We start from the raw sequence: 16,248 nt of genomic DNA, 5'->3' as shown, positions 1-16,248 counted from the left end.
TGTTGCCCCCCCCCCCTGCATTCGACTCGAACACCCGCATGGTACCTATAGCATCCGGGAAAGTAGGTTGCTAAGAGGTGCCTTATTGAACGACCATCGGCCGCCCTTCGGAGAGCATTACACTACTCAAGTAATTCACCGGCGTGATTCAATGTCCTTGCGCACTCTTAGCAATCTCAAAAGCCGCCACTCGAATCAAACACCTCTGTACCAATTCTCCAGTAGCTACCCAGTCACCATCCCAAAGATGTCAGCACTAGTCGGGTTGGGTACCCTTTTAAGACGGGTTTGGGCCTGCGTATAAGTGTAGTTGACGTGATGGTCTCTATAAACTCCTACATGAGAATGCATTTGCCTCCCTCTGCAGTCTCGCCCGGATTTTGGGCCTTCTCAATCTCGGCAATCAAGATATCAAAGGCCTTCCCGACATTCTCGTTGTATCGTGCGCTAGCCTCCGTCCAACCGCATTGGATCTTCTCTGCTACTCTCTTGCCTTCCTCTGCGCTGACTTGTCGTTGCTCGGGACGGAGATCGCTCTTGTTACCGACGATGACTATAGGGACTGATTCAGTGCCCTTTTGTAGTTCCAGTCAGTACGTCGCTCTTGCTTGCTCATTCCGCAATAGGGTGTAAGTACCAGGTGATTCAGAATCTTCTCGCGGATTACTTGCACCATCTCAAAAGATGGTAGAGACGACACGGAGTACACTAACATGTAGCCGTGGATGCCAATGAAGTGTTTCGAGTTCAGAATACTATATTCATCCTACAATTTTCTGTCCGTCAGTCGAGGCACTTATCCTTTCTAGCGTTCCGGAAACCCTGCATAGCGCTTCCAACTTGTTCTGCTGAACGCAACTCGTCGTTTCGTCTTCTCGTTACTTAAAGCGACAATTTGGGGATGACGTACCTGTCCTGCAGTATCGACAATTTCTGTCGCAAATTCTTGTCCCTTATAACGAATTGTTTTGCTGAAGGTGTTCTCGATGGTAGGGTAATAACTATCGACGAAGTGGCCGTCCACGAATTGGACTGCCAACGATGATTTGCCTTGTGAAGTGAGTATGTTAGTCTATGGATGCTGCTTTCCAGAACCAGACATGTGCCATAATTAATGCAGACGAGGATGGTCTGGCCGTATTGTCATGGGGGAGAGAACGAACCGACGGAACGACTGCCAACGATGGCCACCTTTCTGTTCTTTGGCGCCGGCATTTATGTGACTGATGAGTAGGAGACGGGGCGAACTAAAGAAAGGGATTGTCGCTAGAGCCCTGTGCTGGAGAGGGAATGCCCGCACTAATGCTGGATTCAAGAAGTTCGTAGGGAAAAGGCTGAAAGAAGGCAGGGTCGTAGTAGAGACTTGACTGTTGCTGTAGTGCCTCTGCTGTGTAATGCGGGCACGTAAGGTGCTGCCCTTTAGTTATCGAAGGCTGGTATTACCTTAGGCAGTAAATGGCTGCACAAGGTGAGGAGCGAGGAGGAAGTTGTTGTCGAAGCAGGTAGGAGGGATAGAGCAGCCGAAAGCACAGGATTGATGTTGCAGCGTGAAGGTATAGCAAAAAGCGGCGGTAGTAGTAATGGATGTTGATGGAGAGATTGATGGAGGGGGGAATGGAGCGGCGGCATGGCGTATGCAAGTATGGAACCCAGCAGCAGAGAGCGGGATACAACGCAGGCACATGCCCATGTCTTGGGAGAGGCGGGCTTCTCCTACATACCTTACAGGCTAGTACTGACACATTGCTCCGTGCTCAGGTCACTTACCAGCTCTGGCCTGGACTTGGCAGTGGACCCATGCTAAGGCTAAGGGGCCTGCTTACCTTGATGAAAGAGGTAAGGAACTCACGAAGCCAGCCCAGGGAAGAATCCCATCTGCGATATCGTCGCTAAGGTATCCAAGACCGTACAGTCCGAGTGACTATAGATTGCCCTTTTTATGAACTGGCTGCCTCTCGCTTGTATTGGTTTCTTCTTGTATAAGGTAAGAAAAGTGCCTCCAATGTCCTTCACCACATTGTGTCCGGATTTGGATTACCGCAACATCTTCCCCCGAAGGTTATACTGCAAAAAACCCTCCCAACCTGGAAAATTCCACGGCCGAAGACATCAGATATTCGTGCCCCATCTTTTAACGCCTATCAGCCTACTAGGTATGTATCAGTGAGTTGCGTCATGGCAGTCTCCGGTACGGGGGTTGCCTTACAACAGAAGGGTTCCAATAGTAATCGAATCCAGACGCTGCTTTAGAAAATTTGAGCAATAATTTGTGGTAAATGAGCTGGATCCAGCTAGACTCAGTCTTGTCCGTCATCCAATCGAAGGTTATGTGATGAGAATTCTCTTAAAGTACCCAACGATGGGCAACGGAAGCGTCTTGTTCCTCGCAAACCATGCTGTTGGGACACCTGCTTGCCTGCCTATCCACCGGCCTTCACCGCCGCGCCAGTCTGTTAAAAATTGCTCTTTAGACTCCCCAAGCCGGATTGCCACCGTCTCTTCCTAAAATATTTTGCTGGCAATGGCGGCAAGCGTGGCTGAGAATGCCACTTGTTTTGACTTTGTAGCCACTTCCTTACACCCGAATGTATCGTCCCCCAGTAAGTGCCGATTGTAACTCGCTACCGACTAGAAGCTTTATGCCTCTGCCTCAGCTCATTGACGAGGTTTTGCAAGCTTGTCGTCAACTCATCCGTGTCCAATTTTTGGTGCAAAGCCATGAACTCCTGAATGGAATCGAGCAAGTACTTGGTGCCTCTTCCATGACTCTTTTCCTCCAGCCGCCGGCGTACTTGGCTACCCAACGACAAGTAACCTAAAAGTATCGCCAAGTAACCGTGAGCTACGGCAACCGAGGTCTTCTCGACTGAATCAGCCTATACAACCATGTTAGCCTGGCCATATCTGCGCAGTTCGCCCTGACCCCTGATTACTCACTGTTCCAGCCGAATCGCGATTATCCAGGTAGACTTCTACCAGCCTGTCCAAGGTTGAGCCGTCCTGCCCCTGCCACGCATCCACAGAGTGCCGGGCTGACGGAGAGTGCTCGGACGTATTGATCATGACGCCTAGTAGCAGCATGAGTGTCTCGTAGACATCCTTGGAAAAGGCCCCTTTGCGGACAGACTGCTCCAGGAGCTCAAAACCCGCAACGCTGGCCTCTGCTAGCTCGCGGAAAAGATCTCCTCTACCAAAGGCGCTTGCAGCAACGGGGTTGTTATTCGTTGTGTTCAGTGCCAATTTCAATGCTGTCGACTCGAAATCGCCGAATTCTTGCAGAGGTCGAGCCATGGCTGTCGTGAGAACATCTGCGAAGATGGGAAGATATCGCTTTGTCCATCGAGGGCCGGCGTCGGATTCCATTGCTGCAATCGAGTAGCCTTCAAGGAGCGAAAGCGCTAGACCGCCGTCTGTTCCCTCCATCCCATGAGCTCTACAATCTTGCCAGCCTGTCTCGGCGAACCCAAATAGCTGATCTGTCAAGCTAGAGAGGATGTGTCGTGTCGCTGTACTGTCACCGTCCTTGCAGAGTACGGATATGGCTTTCAAAGCAACCGTCCTGGGCGACAGCACGGTGGGCGGAGAGTCCTTCCATAGATCCAGGTGCTGTATCGTAGATTTCAAAGCAGAAAGGGACGATTGTGCGTTCCTAGATAAGTTAGATTTCCTTTGCGCTGCAATGCTGACTATATCCTCGTCCATGTTGAACATTCTCGAAGCCAGTTGCGCGATACCTTCGCTCTGCAGCTGAGGAACGAGATGAGGCACCGAATACGATGTGAATAGAACCAGAACAACAGACAGGAGGACGAAGCCGCTGACAAAGTCCTCTTCCTGTCCGAGAGCGTGAAACAAGGCGTCCTTCGCACCCTGGTCGCGAAATTGGCGGAGAAACGTCTTGTCCCGCAGCTTACTCGCCAGCTCCAATAGGGCGTTGCGCCTCGAGCGCGCTGTCTGTGATCTGGGCGGCTGGGGCGTGCCGACTCTGTCAAGCAAATCGGCCATGCTGTCTGCAAAACGATGATTGGCACCGGCTTGCCTGAGCGCATGGATATCAATGATGCCACCGCCTCTAGCAGAGTCGTCTTCCTCGATCTCTTCTTCTTCAAACGCAAAGGACGCAAGCTTCGACATTGTTGGGGGCGGACTCATATCATGCTGGGTGCCGTCAACTCCGATTTGGCTGCCTAGGTTGTCTCCCCCCGACTCATCTGTCTTCAGCGTCCTCTGCTCTCCGTACGTCGATCTCAGCTTCCTAGTGCTTGAGAGCACCTTGGGCCGCATCGAAGGTTTCGGTGTCATGTCAATAGGCTTCATCGGAGTGAAAGGAGAAGCATCGGTCGTTCCCGTCCTAGAGTGCTGCGAAGAATCTGATATTTCGGAGTCCGAGTCCGAGCTGTCTTCGGTTTGCGCCGCTAACTGATCGATGAGACGCATACGCTTCGGCTTGGACAGCATTTTCGGCTTCGTCGCTTGTGGTCTCGTAATCGTGGAGCTTGGCTTTCCCACCACCCGCGCTTCAGAAGATTGTGAGAATGCCTGTCGTGTATGCAAGTTGGACTCGGTCCTGCGAGAAACCTCAACCTCGGCTTGAGCACGAGGAGCGCTCTTGCGTGGTTGGGCTTGCGTCAGTGTCTTGGGTCTATCGAGCCCTCGTGGTAGAGGGTCTTGTTTGACGGCGCATAAAGAAGTAGATGCGCTTGTGTTGAAGGGCGATTTCGCTCGGCGTGTGTGAGAGGGCAAGCCCGCTGGCGGAGCGATGACAGGTGGTTTGATTTCGACCTTGCGATCAGCTTCGGCCATAGGCGCCACCGCCACCTTCCTCTTCTTAGTTTTGTTTGCACCATCCGACTGGATTACGGGCGCGTCAACAGGTGGCACAGTTTGCCGAGAAAGTGCAAGGCGCAAAGGGTCATCGGATGGTGGGTCGTAAAGATCGTAGAGCTGGTCGGCAGGCGCTGAAGAGGCCTCAGTTGATTGTGTAGCATTGCCGGCGCGTCGTGAAGCATTTGACAGGTCGAGAAACGCGTGGATAGGTCGTTTTCGCGATGTCTTGCCGTAAGTTGTTGACTTTTTGCGCGGGACGCTCGGCCCGTCCCTGGTAGCCATGTTATGTCGTGGCCAACGCAGACAGGCTTCTGAGAGCCACGGTGTAGGTTTCCAATGAAGTGAAAGATGGTTACTGGCGATGCGCGGTGATTACTGGCAAGGACGGAAGATTTCGGTATGGCGGACGATGGGCGGAACGATGAGTCCAGTGATAACTGGGACGCAGACAGCGACGCGGGTCAAGCAGAGCGTGGGTGGTTATTGTTTCTAAAGGGATCGAGAAGGGTTATAGCTGAGTGAGGTGAGGCGCGCAGGCTTGCGGCGAGGCACGTCCTGCTGGCTTGCGACTCTGCCTTGCCTTAGTCAAGGTGACAGCCGGCAGGCATTGCGGAGGATGCAAAGAGTAGAGACCGGGGGTTTGCAAGACAACCTTACACATTCACAGGACCAAAGTCGGACTCCAAACGTGAGGGGTTTTGATGAATGGTTTGATTAATTCATTCAGGCGGAACAGCGCTTGAAGTCGCTTATAGGCAGCTGGATATTGGAGAGAAGAGAGGTAAGCGTGACAAGCATGGTAGGGTATGGCGCATCGCGTAGTACATTACCTCAGATCCAATGGCAAGGACGGATACGGGTATTGAGTCTGTTTGTCCTCCGCCCGGGCACAAGTTTCCTGCCGTGCTGTGGCTGCCGCGCCGCTCAGCGTCTCTCCCGCCGGACGGGTCTTTTTTGTCATGACCGGACGTAGTCACGTACCTTACCTGGGGTAGGTACCTGCCTCGAGGTACCAGTACCGCTTGGAAAGCACCATAATATACCTGGCCCTGCCTGCCTGCCTGGTCATCCCAATGGAAGATGTGCCCCCCCGATTACTGAGTAGACACGCTTATTGTCTCGTAGAATATTTGTCTGCTTGCGGCAGGTGGCTGATTCGCCTCTGGTACCTACCTATTACCTAGGTATCTAAATAGGTAGTGTTCCATGCTTGTTGGCAGGTTGGTGGGGTGAGACTCCATCAAACCAGGCGTGCCAGGGCACTGCAGGTAAGGGGGCAAGGTATTGCATGTGCGAATGGATCGGATCAGTTATGACCCCTCACATCACAAACCAGCCCCGCACGACCCTTATCGCTGGTTACCTAGGTACGGTGAGCCAGGTGCCTATGAGCATCAGCTCCAGAGCCTTGAGGTGCCTCGACACATACCTTAACACAAAAGCATGGTTACTCGCCAAATCAGTATTTCCCATATTTATGGTTACCTGCCTATTATCACCTACCTTACCCACAAGTTGTGACGCTTTTGTTTTCTCGTAGGGCCACTTCGCTTCGTTACCTTCCTCGACACGAGGTATACCTAGGCAATCTACCCTGATCTTAAGTTAAGGTAGGTAGGTATCTGACCTGAGCAACGGGGAACGGCGAGCTCCATTGTGTCTCCTGGCACACTCGATCCGTTCACCCCGTTAAACCCTTGTGGCTTCCCGCGAAGACCTGGCCCAAAGGTACTTTATATCGATCCATTGGAAGCTTTCCTGGCCCGCTGCCCTATTTCCATCTTCCTTACCTTGAGGTAGTTTCTGGATTTTTCGACCCCCAAAGCCCGCTTTACCTACCTCCCCCTTCTACCCTCAAGATCCAAGCCAAGCCATCCTTGGTCAAAATCCATTGCAAACCCCTCCCACTTCGTCCGGTACCGGTACCTCACTTGCATTCCTCCTTACCATACTATCGCCAGCCTTTCGCTCGAGTAAATCTTGGTCAAATACCGCAGTCAATTTTCTTCAGAAATGGCAAGTCAAGAATCAAAGTCGGTCAGCGGCAGTGGACCTACTCAGTGTGTCGGTCCGTTGTATCGTTCAGAAAGTCAGAAGCCCACGGCCACTGTCTCGACTGAAATCAAGTTAGACAACGTTGTTGTCTTGTCCCAAACGCCTCAACTTATTGCCCTTCTCACGTAAGCTTCCTAATGTTCTTCCTACCCCTCGTAACACCCAGTAGAATATAACGAGGCACCGGCCCTACGCAGAGACGTGACTAAAGAAACACCTCTTTGAGTCGTACCGTTGGCTTACTGATCTCCGGCAGCATCATTCGAGACAAGAACACGGAGCGCGGTGACTTCATTTTCTACTCCAACCGCATCATTCGCCTGCTCGTGGAGGAAGGTCTGAACCATTTGCCTACCGTTGAACATGACGTGACAACACCCATTGGTCGGACTTACTCTGGGCTTATGTTCCAAGGCAAGATTTGCGGCGTATCCATCATGCGTGCCGGTGAGGCCATGGAGCAAGGTTTACGCGACTGCTGCCGCTCTGTCAGAATCGGCAAGATTTTGATCCAGCGCGATGAGGAGACAGCCCAGCCGAAGCTATTCTACGACAAGCTGCCAGAGGATATCGCCCAGCGCTGGGTTCTCCTTCTGGATCCCATGTTTGCCACTGGTGGTTCCGCCATCATGGCAGTCCAGGTCCTCAAGGCTCGCGGTGTTCCCGAGGACCGCATCCTGTTCCTGAACCTCATTGCGAGCCCTGAGGGTATCCAGAACTTTACCGCAAAGTTCCCCAAATTGAGAGTTGTCACGGCATTTGTCGACCAGGTATGTACAAGCCGGCCCCAGCCCACCTCGGATCACACAGTCTGATAATCGTTTTGCTCTAGGGTCTGGACGAAAAGAAGTAAGTTCGCATCCTGCGATGCTAAGAAGCCTCTGTCATACTAATGGGCTGTGATAGCTACATCATCCCCGGCCTCGGCGATTTTGGGGACAGGTTCTACACTGTTTAAGTGTGGCTGTATGTCCTGAAAGCCAACTTTGTATGGCATTGGTCTCCGGCTTGGGTTTCTTCTGCACTACTGTCCTTGTCCCCGTGTGTTGCAGACCTTAGGCTGTATTCATTGACAATGCACCTCCTCGTGTACGCTCAAGAGGTTGCTAGTTCATCTAGTATTCATCATCGTCCATGTCGATACCCTCACCCCCGTATCTCCTATCATCGTCGTCATCGTCTACTGGCCGGCTCGGGGGGGCGCGCCGAGCGCTCGAGGTCTTGTGATTGCTTCCGCCGACGGGTCCTGCTTCCTTGGCAACAGCATCTGCAGACATGTGTCAAATGCATTCTTACGGCGATTGCAACAGCGATTAAGGTATCAAATATGTACTTACCTGCAGCGTCCACCCACTCTCCATAAACGTCCACGGCGGCCGAGAGGTCTAACAGGGGTTTAGCAGTGTTGAGAAGGGGGGGACAAAAGCAGTTGCAAGAATAGAGCCTCACAATTGATACTACACTGGAACATCTGACCGCATACTCTGCAGTCCAACGAACCAACACCCGCTTTCTTATCCAGCTTTACAGCGACGGAGTCTTCGTGGTTGCAGAAGAGGCATGTGAACTTGGAGGGAAGAACCTCTCTCTGTGAGTTGGCGTCAATAACTGCGTCGCCAGCATACAAGCAACCTGCACCAGCCCTCACGCGGAGGAAGCAAACGAACCTTTTTCGGGCCTTGAGGTTTGCTCGAACTTTTGCGCTTCCCCATGATGTTGAGTGACGATGAATGATATGCGCGACCGGCGCGTAGAATAAAGAAGGGAGCGAGAGGGTGTGTCGGGGAATGGAAGATTGCGCAGTTCGTCGTTGGCCGCGTTCGTGTTCGGTTGTAAGCGCAGGGTACGCAACGGGCTGGGATAGACGTGGAAGAAAGCAATAAGATTGGTAGTTTGAGGAAGATGGCTCAGCGACGGGTGGTGAATGAGGCTAAGAAACCAGCAGATGCAACGAATGCGACGGCGGAATGCGCGACGGCGACTTTCAGTTCGCGGAGGTTACTTCCCAGATGTATTTTGCGGGTGGACAGCCCTTGGCCGAGGCGGCGTGGGCGCAAGGTACACTGGTGCCGCAGGTTTAACTCCAGTCACGGTGGTCCAGAAAGCTCTGTTGGCGCAGAAGATACCTAGGGTACCTAGGTAGGTACCTTTCATATGTACCTTACCTATACCTAAGGTAGGTAGGTATCGGAGGATGGCAGCGGGGTGACTGAGGTGCTCTGCACGCACCTTACCTACTTAAGGTACCTACCTAAGTACCTAAGCGCGCAATCGATAAGGTATCAAGCCTGGAAAGCATCCCCCGCTCTAACCTTGAGGTAATGGAAGGCATGTAAGGTACCTTAGGTACTATCCATATATTGCCCATCTACCGTACCCCGTACCTACTTCAGGATCAGAGGAACGAAATCGGAGTCCGGCACTTGATGCACAAGCTAGGGCGGCTCATAGCCGTCCCATATGTCACCTGCACAATTATCAGATTCAAACAGAAACCTCACGCATTGCATCCAACATGCAGTGTTCTTGAGCTACGCAATAAGCCATTGTTGTTGTTATTGTTGTTGCTAAAAGGTAAGGCACGTAAGACACCAGACATCCTCGATCTAGATACCCTGGCAAGTGAGGGGTTGTGGGAGGGCATCCCTTAAGGCAAAACCCTCTAAACCTTACCTCATGCATTCATTGCCTTCAACATCGTTCCTGTCTTATGCCCTCTATTAGGGTCTTGAGTAGCTGCTCACCTCGGACGCCTTTGTGCTTTCGTGATGGGTGTTTAGGTAAGGTAAGGTATAAATACCGCTAGGTCCGTCGGTCGCCTTATCTTGGGCGCTCGAAGCCGCATCAAGCTGCCTTCCCCCTCCACCGAGTCCTTGTCTGCCCTGGGTGTTTGGGAAGGTCGCGGACGGCCCCGCAAGCCGACAACTCAGGTGGGCACCGCCGCCGCATCACCACAGGTCCACACATACAGTCTTTATGTACATACATACCTTATCGTAGACCTCCCCACAAGCAATGATGCTTATCACTAGCAATGCTGAGCATACCTGGGTAGAGTCTACCTTACCCTACCTACCTGCTTCACCTACTACGCAGCAGAACTCCACGTCTTCACTTTGGGGTCAGGTAAGCTGGACAACTACTCCGTACCTTACTCAACATTGCACTACCTATATGTCATGCACGAGTCTGCTTCTATGCCTTGTACTTAGATTGCCCCTCGCTCAGGATGTGTTATGTAAGCGTATCCTGTAAGGTCGGTAGGCGGGGGAGGGTGCAGGTGCCTGCATGCCTACCCTTCCTTTAGGTAGGTAGGTGCCTTAAGGTAAGGTAAGGAAGGCAAGGTGGAAAGCACCCCAACCCCCGTCCCTAGCCCGAACTAAGGTAGATGGGACTGGACGTCCGTGAGACTTGAAAGCCCATGTACCGCATCACCTGCTACCCACGGATAAGAAGAGTCGGGCACGGTAGTGGATACTTGCCCCTCCCCGTCCGGCCAGCTTGATGTTCAGGCGCGGCGCCTTCCGATGGTGTCACGAGATCGCCCTCGGGGCGTCGACCGTCTCTTCTTTGTGCATCTCTATCTTCTCTCATGCTGTTTACTACATAGCCCTCGCTGCTGGCTTCGATATAGTCATTATCCTCGTCCCTCATCCTTGGCCCTCCAGTGGACCAGCCATCGGTAGTCACCGACTTGCCATTGCATGCCTTGCCTCTCAAGAGATAGCTGTCCCCATGTCCTCCTTACCTTACATGGTATACTCTAGCTTTGTCTTACTTGGACTCGCCTCCTATTAAACTTCATTTCGTCCAGCTTCCTTTCCACGTCTCCCGCCTCTCTATCCTCTTCTCCTCTTCCTCTTCCTCCTCCTTCTCCTCCTACTTCCACCTAGTCTCCGGTCAGAATCCCCGTCCCTCCTGCTCAATCTTCCCTCGTGAAGCATTACAGCAGTTTGTCTACGGGCTCTCACACTCCAACACAGCGCATTTTTGAAAGACGCGGCGACCTCCTCACAAGGCTTCTCTCTCTGTGTCTTCTGCCGTTGTAGTGTGACAACTAGAATTGATCGTCATGGGCCAACCTACCGTTGACGACGGCTCTTTGGCCGAAGTCATAAACTCCTTGAAATCCATCCAGCAGACTCAGTCTGACCTTGTGGCTGCTGTCGACTTGCTGAACCAACGATACCAACAGCTGCCTGTTGATCCTGATGCCGCCGCACTCGGTCCGAATCCATCCCTCAGCGAGATCCCTGAAAGATCTCGAACCCCCGAGCCTTCCGATGCCGTTGGTGATTCTGCCAAGAGCTCTTCGTCCGATTTGACCTTGCAGGCCCCAGCTGTGCCCTCGTCACCCAGCCAGCGATCCGGCCTCACTTCCCGCATCATCCTAACGTACGTTTTCAGCTACTGTGGTGCACCGCCTGCCTCCCATCACCATGGCAGATCTCTCTCTGACTGATGCTCTTATTCCAGGACTTATCCAAAGCAGATCGGCATCAACCCTCTCCCCATGAATTGGGGCGAATCGGACCCCCATCGTCGTGGCCCAGTTGTTGTTTCTCGTTCATCCACTACTATTGGGAGACGTAACGGTCCGTAGGCCCAGCCCCCTTACTTACGCATAACAAGCAACATTAGCTGACACTTTTGTCTATTCTCAAGCTGTCGGAGGTCAGTACATACCTTTACCTGTCTACTAAGTTGTCTTGAACTGACATGTGATTTTAGCCCAGTGAGTAACCCATCCATGGACTACCCTTTCGGCCATCTCAAAGGGAAGAATATGACTTGTTGCGGGACAGGATAGCTGACCGTGGACTCGCAGCGGTGGTTCTTACTCCATCTACTATGCCCTGGCTGTTGCTAGCAAACAACTTAATCTCGAGCATAGGTGAGCCGTTTTGTCGCCGAAACCAGCACATAAACTCATTGATTGTAGACCCGACTTCACCAACACGGAGCCGGCTGCTAAGATTGGCCCCTTCCCTCAGTGGGGAGATCCCAAGAAGATTGTCGCTATGGATCCCTGGGGCCACCTGTCTCCCTGGCTCTTCAAGGACACTATCGAGAAGCACAACGGTGAGTAGATACATTAAGCTTGCACCTTTTCCAACATGAGATCTTGGACTGAATCGCCATAGTCGACATTCGCCCAACCATCGCCATCACTAAGGCACACATGAAGGTACCGTTGCGCCTACTGGAGTGATATCACGTCATCTGACCATGTTTAGCTTCCTGAGCTGGAGGAGAGCGTCAAGAGCGGAAGACTGTGAGTGAAGCCATGACCAGGAAACGGTGGGCGTCGTTGTAGAGACTAACTGGCTAGTGTTCCTGACGGCAAAGTCTGCTTGAACGAGCTTGGAGAGCTGGCCGTAACCAAGTTCGCCGTCGAGCCGGTATGTCAGCTCCCCAGCTATTGATTCAGATTGTTTGCTGACGCTCTTCGCACAGGTTTGGTATCTCCCCGGCGTAGCTGAGAGATTCGGCATTGGTTCGTCAGGCTACAACTATCTGGGAATCTATCAGCAGCTAATTGCAAACAGACGAGGGGGCCTTGCGAAGGTCTCTTTTCGAACACACTGGTGGCAGCTACCCCGAGGTAGATGGCCCCTATTACCCCTCAGACGCGCACGCTGACCATTTGTCATAGTTGATCACCCGCAACGATATTAAGGTGTTTCTACCCCCCATAGGTAATAGAACCCAGGCTTCGTGCAAGAGGATGAACTGACAATGTGTATCATGTAGGTGGTCTGACAGTATACTGTTTCGGCGACCCGGCCAAGATGTCCGACGAGTCAGTACGACTGGCATTGCGAATTCACGATGAGGTTTGTCGTCTCACTGCTACGTGTAGTTTTGCAATTAACCGTACCGTAGTGCAATGGTAGCGACGTGTTTGGATCCGATATCTGCACCTGTCGCCCTTATCTCATATTCGGTATCGAAGAGGCAGTCAAGGAGGCGCAGAATGGTGGCAGTGGTGTCGTTATTTACTTCCGAAAAGAGGGCAGAGCCCTCGGTGAAGTGACCAAGGTAAGCAATGCCAAGTTCCAAGATTGATTGTGCATGAGTTGATGACAGTTATATAGTATCGTACGTACTTCTTTGCTTGTTTGGCATCCGTTCCTTGCTCGTGTAAAGACTACACACGGGCGACCGAGGCTACACGTTTCATGACAGGCTGCTAACTGACCACCAAGTCGTATACAACGCTCGTAAGCGGGGAGAAGACCGAGCATCGGACTACTTCAAGAGAACAGAGAACATTGCTGGAGTGAAGGATATGCGTTTCCAGGCTCTCATGCCCGATATCCTGCACTGGCTCGGAATCCGCAAGATTGATAGAATGCTGAGCATGAGCAAGTCAGTAGCTCCTCCTCATCTAAGATACCATGACGCTAACGTGAACCACAACAGCATGAAACATGATGCCATTGTAGGACAAGGGTAATGGCGACTTTATTACATGTCAGTATTACAGATTTTGCTGATAATTTTTCTAGAATTCCCATTCACGAGCGTGTTGAGCTCCCCGAGGAGTGGATTCCCGCAGATTCTCGCGTTGAGATTGATGCAAAGATTACTGCAGGTATGCAAGTGAGAAGGGGAGCGAGGCCCGCTATCAGTGACTAACGAGTTGTTATAGGTTACTTCACTGCCGGAAAGCGCATGACCGAAGAAGAGTTAAGAGCTGTGCAGGGCAGGATGTGGGAAGAGTAAGTCTCCCTGCTTTCCCCGGCTTGCAAGCGTCGTGAATGACTGACCAAATCCTTCCTTACTTCACAGTCTCGACCACTAGCTCCTGCAGAAATGGCATTCGCTAGGAGAGGGGGCAAATAAAGGCAACATCGCCAGCTTCAGGTGATTACGCACGTGGTTGTGATACTTAGTCCAAATAATGGATGACAAGGCATCGGTGAGAACCGATGAAGCTCCTATATAAGTCGGTGCAGTGTTGGCCTCTCCGTGGAACACCTGCACCATTGCCGACAGCAATGGCTTGGTAGAACATGCAGTATAACCTATGTGTGGTATCCCTGCCGCATACCAGTCTTGGACCGGTAGATGGGAGCTAAGTGAGGCGTGGAAATCCGGATCGATGGCACTTTGGCCAGCTGGTAATATCTAGAGCCAAACTGCATGTATCTAGACAGACGTAACACTTGTGGTCAGGAACCGACCCCGCGCCTAGTGAGATAGCTTGCATGCGTTGAACTGACTTGTCTAGCAATAATGCAAGGGTAACCGAACCAGCTGCAACACATGTAATGATTGCACAGAGCCGCGGGAGTCTACTAGTGTCCAGAGGCGACGATCAGCCGTGATTGTCGCACCACTCGGCTGCAAAGAAACCAGGCTGGGGTATAGATAGGCCCAACCTCGTCTGTGACTGACCGGGGGTGTTCCGATGCAGAATCCTTTGGTGTACGAATTTACTACCATGACTACCTACATATTAACTTACAGTTGTGCAGGATATGGTACGGAGTACAACGGCTCGAGCAGTATCGCGTGTCCTTGACCGGTCTGGAAATGTTATGGCCATGGGCGGTCTTGATTGGGTTCGTCTGAGCGGGACCTCACGGGAAATGGTCAACGAAGCGGTTGGCAACCCCACAATGGCTGCAGGCGTGACGCCGGCCATGCATGGCCTTTGCGTATAAGTGCCCAAACAGATGCTCACCGACCCATACAACACCAGACACATAGTTGGGAGCCGGTTCCCCATCAGGCACCGGCCATGTGGTCCAATGATGGGACGCTGTTACTGTCAGCGGAAAACCGTCGACCGGGCTCGCCCGTCCCCAAGGAATTGACATTCCCGCCGAGTAGCCGGAGGTGATGGCTTGTTGTTAACGCGCGCGACGCCCACTTGATGAGGGGCGCAACATAGCAATCATGGTTCCTTATCATCCCAGAGCTGTTGCATTATTGCAAATTCGATCGCCGTCGTGCCATTATCGGTCTGATCCAAACCTATACCAGGATATTTGTTCAACGTGATGGCGACCGTTTCCCGGGACCTTCGAGATACGGACGGTGTGCGGAGGAGAGAGGCATCACCTCGGCCGGACCGTCGACGTCGACCAAGGCTCCTACGAGCCAGCGCGACGGAACCTACCATCACAACGACATCCAATGCCAGCCGTGGCGCCATTTCGAGCCCGCAGTCGTCGCAAAGGGCCACCGAACTCCTCAGCCGCGTTGCCGTATGTTCGGGTCATGCTCCCGAATACTCACCGACGTCGGTGGCCGCTCCCCATATGGCGTCGCTCAGCGCCGGCGACATGACCATTCCAACTACAAATCGAGTCCAGGGTCATCGAGAACACCTATCTTGTTCGTAGACTGCCACGATACCAGCATCCGACGATCGAATTACTGATACCAGTGTGCGCAGACGCGAACGGCTATTTCAGCTTTCCCAATTTTGATGCGTGGGATGAAGAACGGCGCAGTGATGACAAGGAGGAAGACGTATGAAAGGGAAAATTGTCGTGATCAGTCGACGTGGAGGAACTTCCCCGAGGGGGTCCAATGCTGTTACCGGGAGTTTCAGCACATAATAAGCGTTCTACGTGAATACAGAACAAGGCGAAGAAACAAGAGACATCGGCCTACCGACATTTTGCTGCCAGCTGGTATCCGAGCAAGGAGGAAGCAAGAACGAGAGGGGAGACGGCGCGAAAAAAATAAGAAATAGCCCGGACAACGGTACGGAATGGTCGATCTGAAAGCATCGACGTTGATGAGACTCAAATATGGTTCGTTCTAGCGCCAAGGCGTTGATTTTGTGGGGTCAGAATCGGCTGAGGAGTTACGCATCTTTCCCCTGAGAGATGCAAAAGCCGCGTTGTTCGTTCAATGGCGTTGTGGGATTTTGTAGGATATCTAGCTTTCCGAGGCTGTTCTAGGTGTGATACCCGTACGTATGTCACAAACCGAACCAAAATAAGAGGGTACATAGGTTTACACAGGTGGTAAGAATGTAAGCGTAAAGTAAAGATACACCACCAGCCTCGTGTTGTCGTGCTTGTTCATGGACAGACCTGAATGAATGTAAATCTCGGTAAGGAGGGAGACCCGTTCACCGATCACCACAATGTGGAGGCACAGGGCATCACGCCCACCTCACCTTGCTCCGAAGGCGGGGCATAGTTCCAACAGTGGTATCTGTAAGGCCTTCCATCTTGACTAGGGGGCCGGAGCATTGTGATGACATGTCACTGGCCAAAGTGGCCTTGAAAAGTCAACCAATTGGAGGCACTGACTGAAAAGTTGCAGAGACACTGACGTCTCATAAGTGGAACTCTTGGGGCTGGCTCCAGCGCCAGAGAATTGTGAAAAAGTGCAAGT

At 52.3% G+C, this 16,248-nt stretch overlaps 5 protein-coding genes across 5 annotated transcripts; 3 read left to right on the top strand and 2 right to left on the bottom strand.

Annotated features, from left to right (window-relative positions):
• Nucleotides 1-1,887: 1,887 nt before the first annotated feature.
• Nucleotides 1,888-5,638, bottom strand: HER10_EVM0012770 (uncharacterized protein). Its single transcript, XM_035482156.1, has 2 exons — nt 2,938-5,638; nt 1,888-2,876 (listed from the first exon to the last, which is right to left on the bottom strand). The coding sequence occupies exons 1-2, from the start codon at nt 5,107-5,109 to the stop codon at nt 2,622-2,624; spliced, it is 2,427 nt and encodes an 808-aa protein (XP_035333548.1). The 5' UTR covers nt 5,110-5,638; the 3' UTR covers nt 1,888-2,621.
• Nucleotides 5,639-6,314: 676 nt separating this feature from the next.
• On the top strand, nt 6,315-9,085 carry HER10_EVM0003029 (uracil phosphoribosyltransferase). Its single transcript, XM_035472717.1, has 4 exons — nt 6,315-7,007; nt 7,139-7,652; nt 7,715-7,731; nt 7,789-9,085. Exons 1-4 carry the CDS (start codon nt 6,841-6,843, stop codon nt 7,838-7,840), a joined length of 750 nt encoding a protein of 249 aa, XP_035332354.1. The 5' UTR covers nt 6,315-6,840; the 3' UTR covers nt 7,841-9,085.
• HER10_EVM0010701 (uncharacterized protein) lies at nt 7,998-8,594 on the bottom strand (the record flags this gene model as incomplete). The annotated part of the gene is made up of 4 exons (XM_035480153.1): nt 7,998-8,149; nt 8,220-8,267; nt 8,332-8,470; nt 8,550-8,594. The coding sequence occupies 4 exons, from the start codon at nt 8,592-8,594 to the stop codon at nt 7,998-8,000; spliced, it is 384 nt and encodes a 127-aa protein (XP_035333277.1).
• A 1,869-nt stretch (nt 9,086-10,954) lies between the features above and the next one.
• Nucleotides 10,955-13,690, top strand: HER10_EVM0010211 (GTP cyclohydrolase II; the record flags this gene model as incomplete). The annotated part of the gene is made up of 20 exons (XM_035479678.1): nt 10,955-11,277; nt 11,359-11,477; nt 11,548-11,556; nt 11,614-11,617; nt 11,711-11,776; nt 11,825-11,964; nt 12,027-12,070; nt 12,120-12,157; nt 12,215-12,284; nt 12,340-12,379; nt 12,432-12,487; nt 12,539-12,581; nt 12,637-12,719; nt 12,769-12,924; nt 12,981-12,984; nt 13,092-13,254; nt 13,309-13,338; nt 13,395-13,480; nt 13,538-13,607; nt 13,678-13,690. 20 exons carry the CDS (start codon nt 10,955-10,957, stop codon nt 13,688-13,690), a joined length of 1,557 nt encoding a protein of 518 aa, XP_035333212.1.
• Nucleotides 13,691-14,758: 1,068 nt separating this feature from the next.
• Nucleotides 14,759-15,973, top strand: HER10_EVM0008411 (uncharacterized protein). Its single transcript, XM_035477934.1, has 2 exons — nt 14,759-15,231; nt 15,293-15,973. Exons 1-2 carry the CDS (start codon nt 14,895-14,897, stop codon nt 15,373-15,375), a joined length of 420 nt encoding a protein of 139 aa, XP_035332994.1. The 5' UTR covers nt 14,759-14,894; the 3' UTR covers nt 15,376-15,973.
• Nucleotides 15,974-16,248: the final 275 nt, after the last annotated feature.

Source organism: Colletotrichum scovillei, assembly GCF_011075155.1.
Source record: "Colletotrichum scovillei strain TJNH1 chromosome Unknown Contig00006, whole genome shotgun sequence".
NCBI classification, from domain to species: Eukaryota; Fungi; Ascomycota; class Sordariomycetes; order Glomerellales; family Glomerellaceae; genus Colletotrichum; species Colletotrichum scovillei.
The sequence above is the reverse complement of the archived record's forward strand: the minus strand, read 5'-3'. Positions and strand labels throughout refer to the sequence as shown.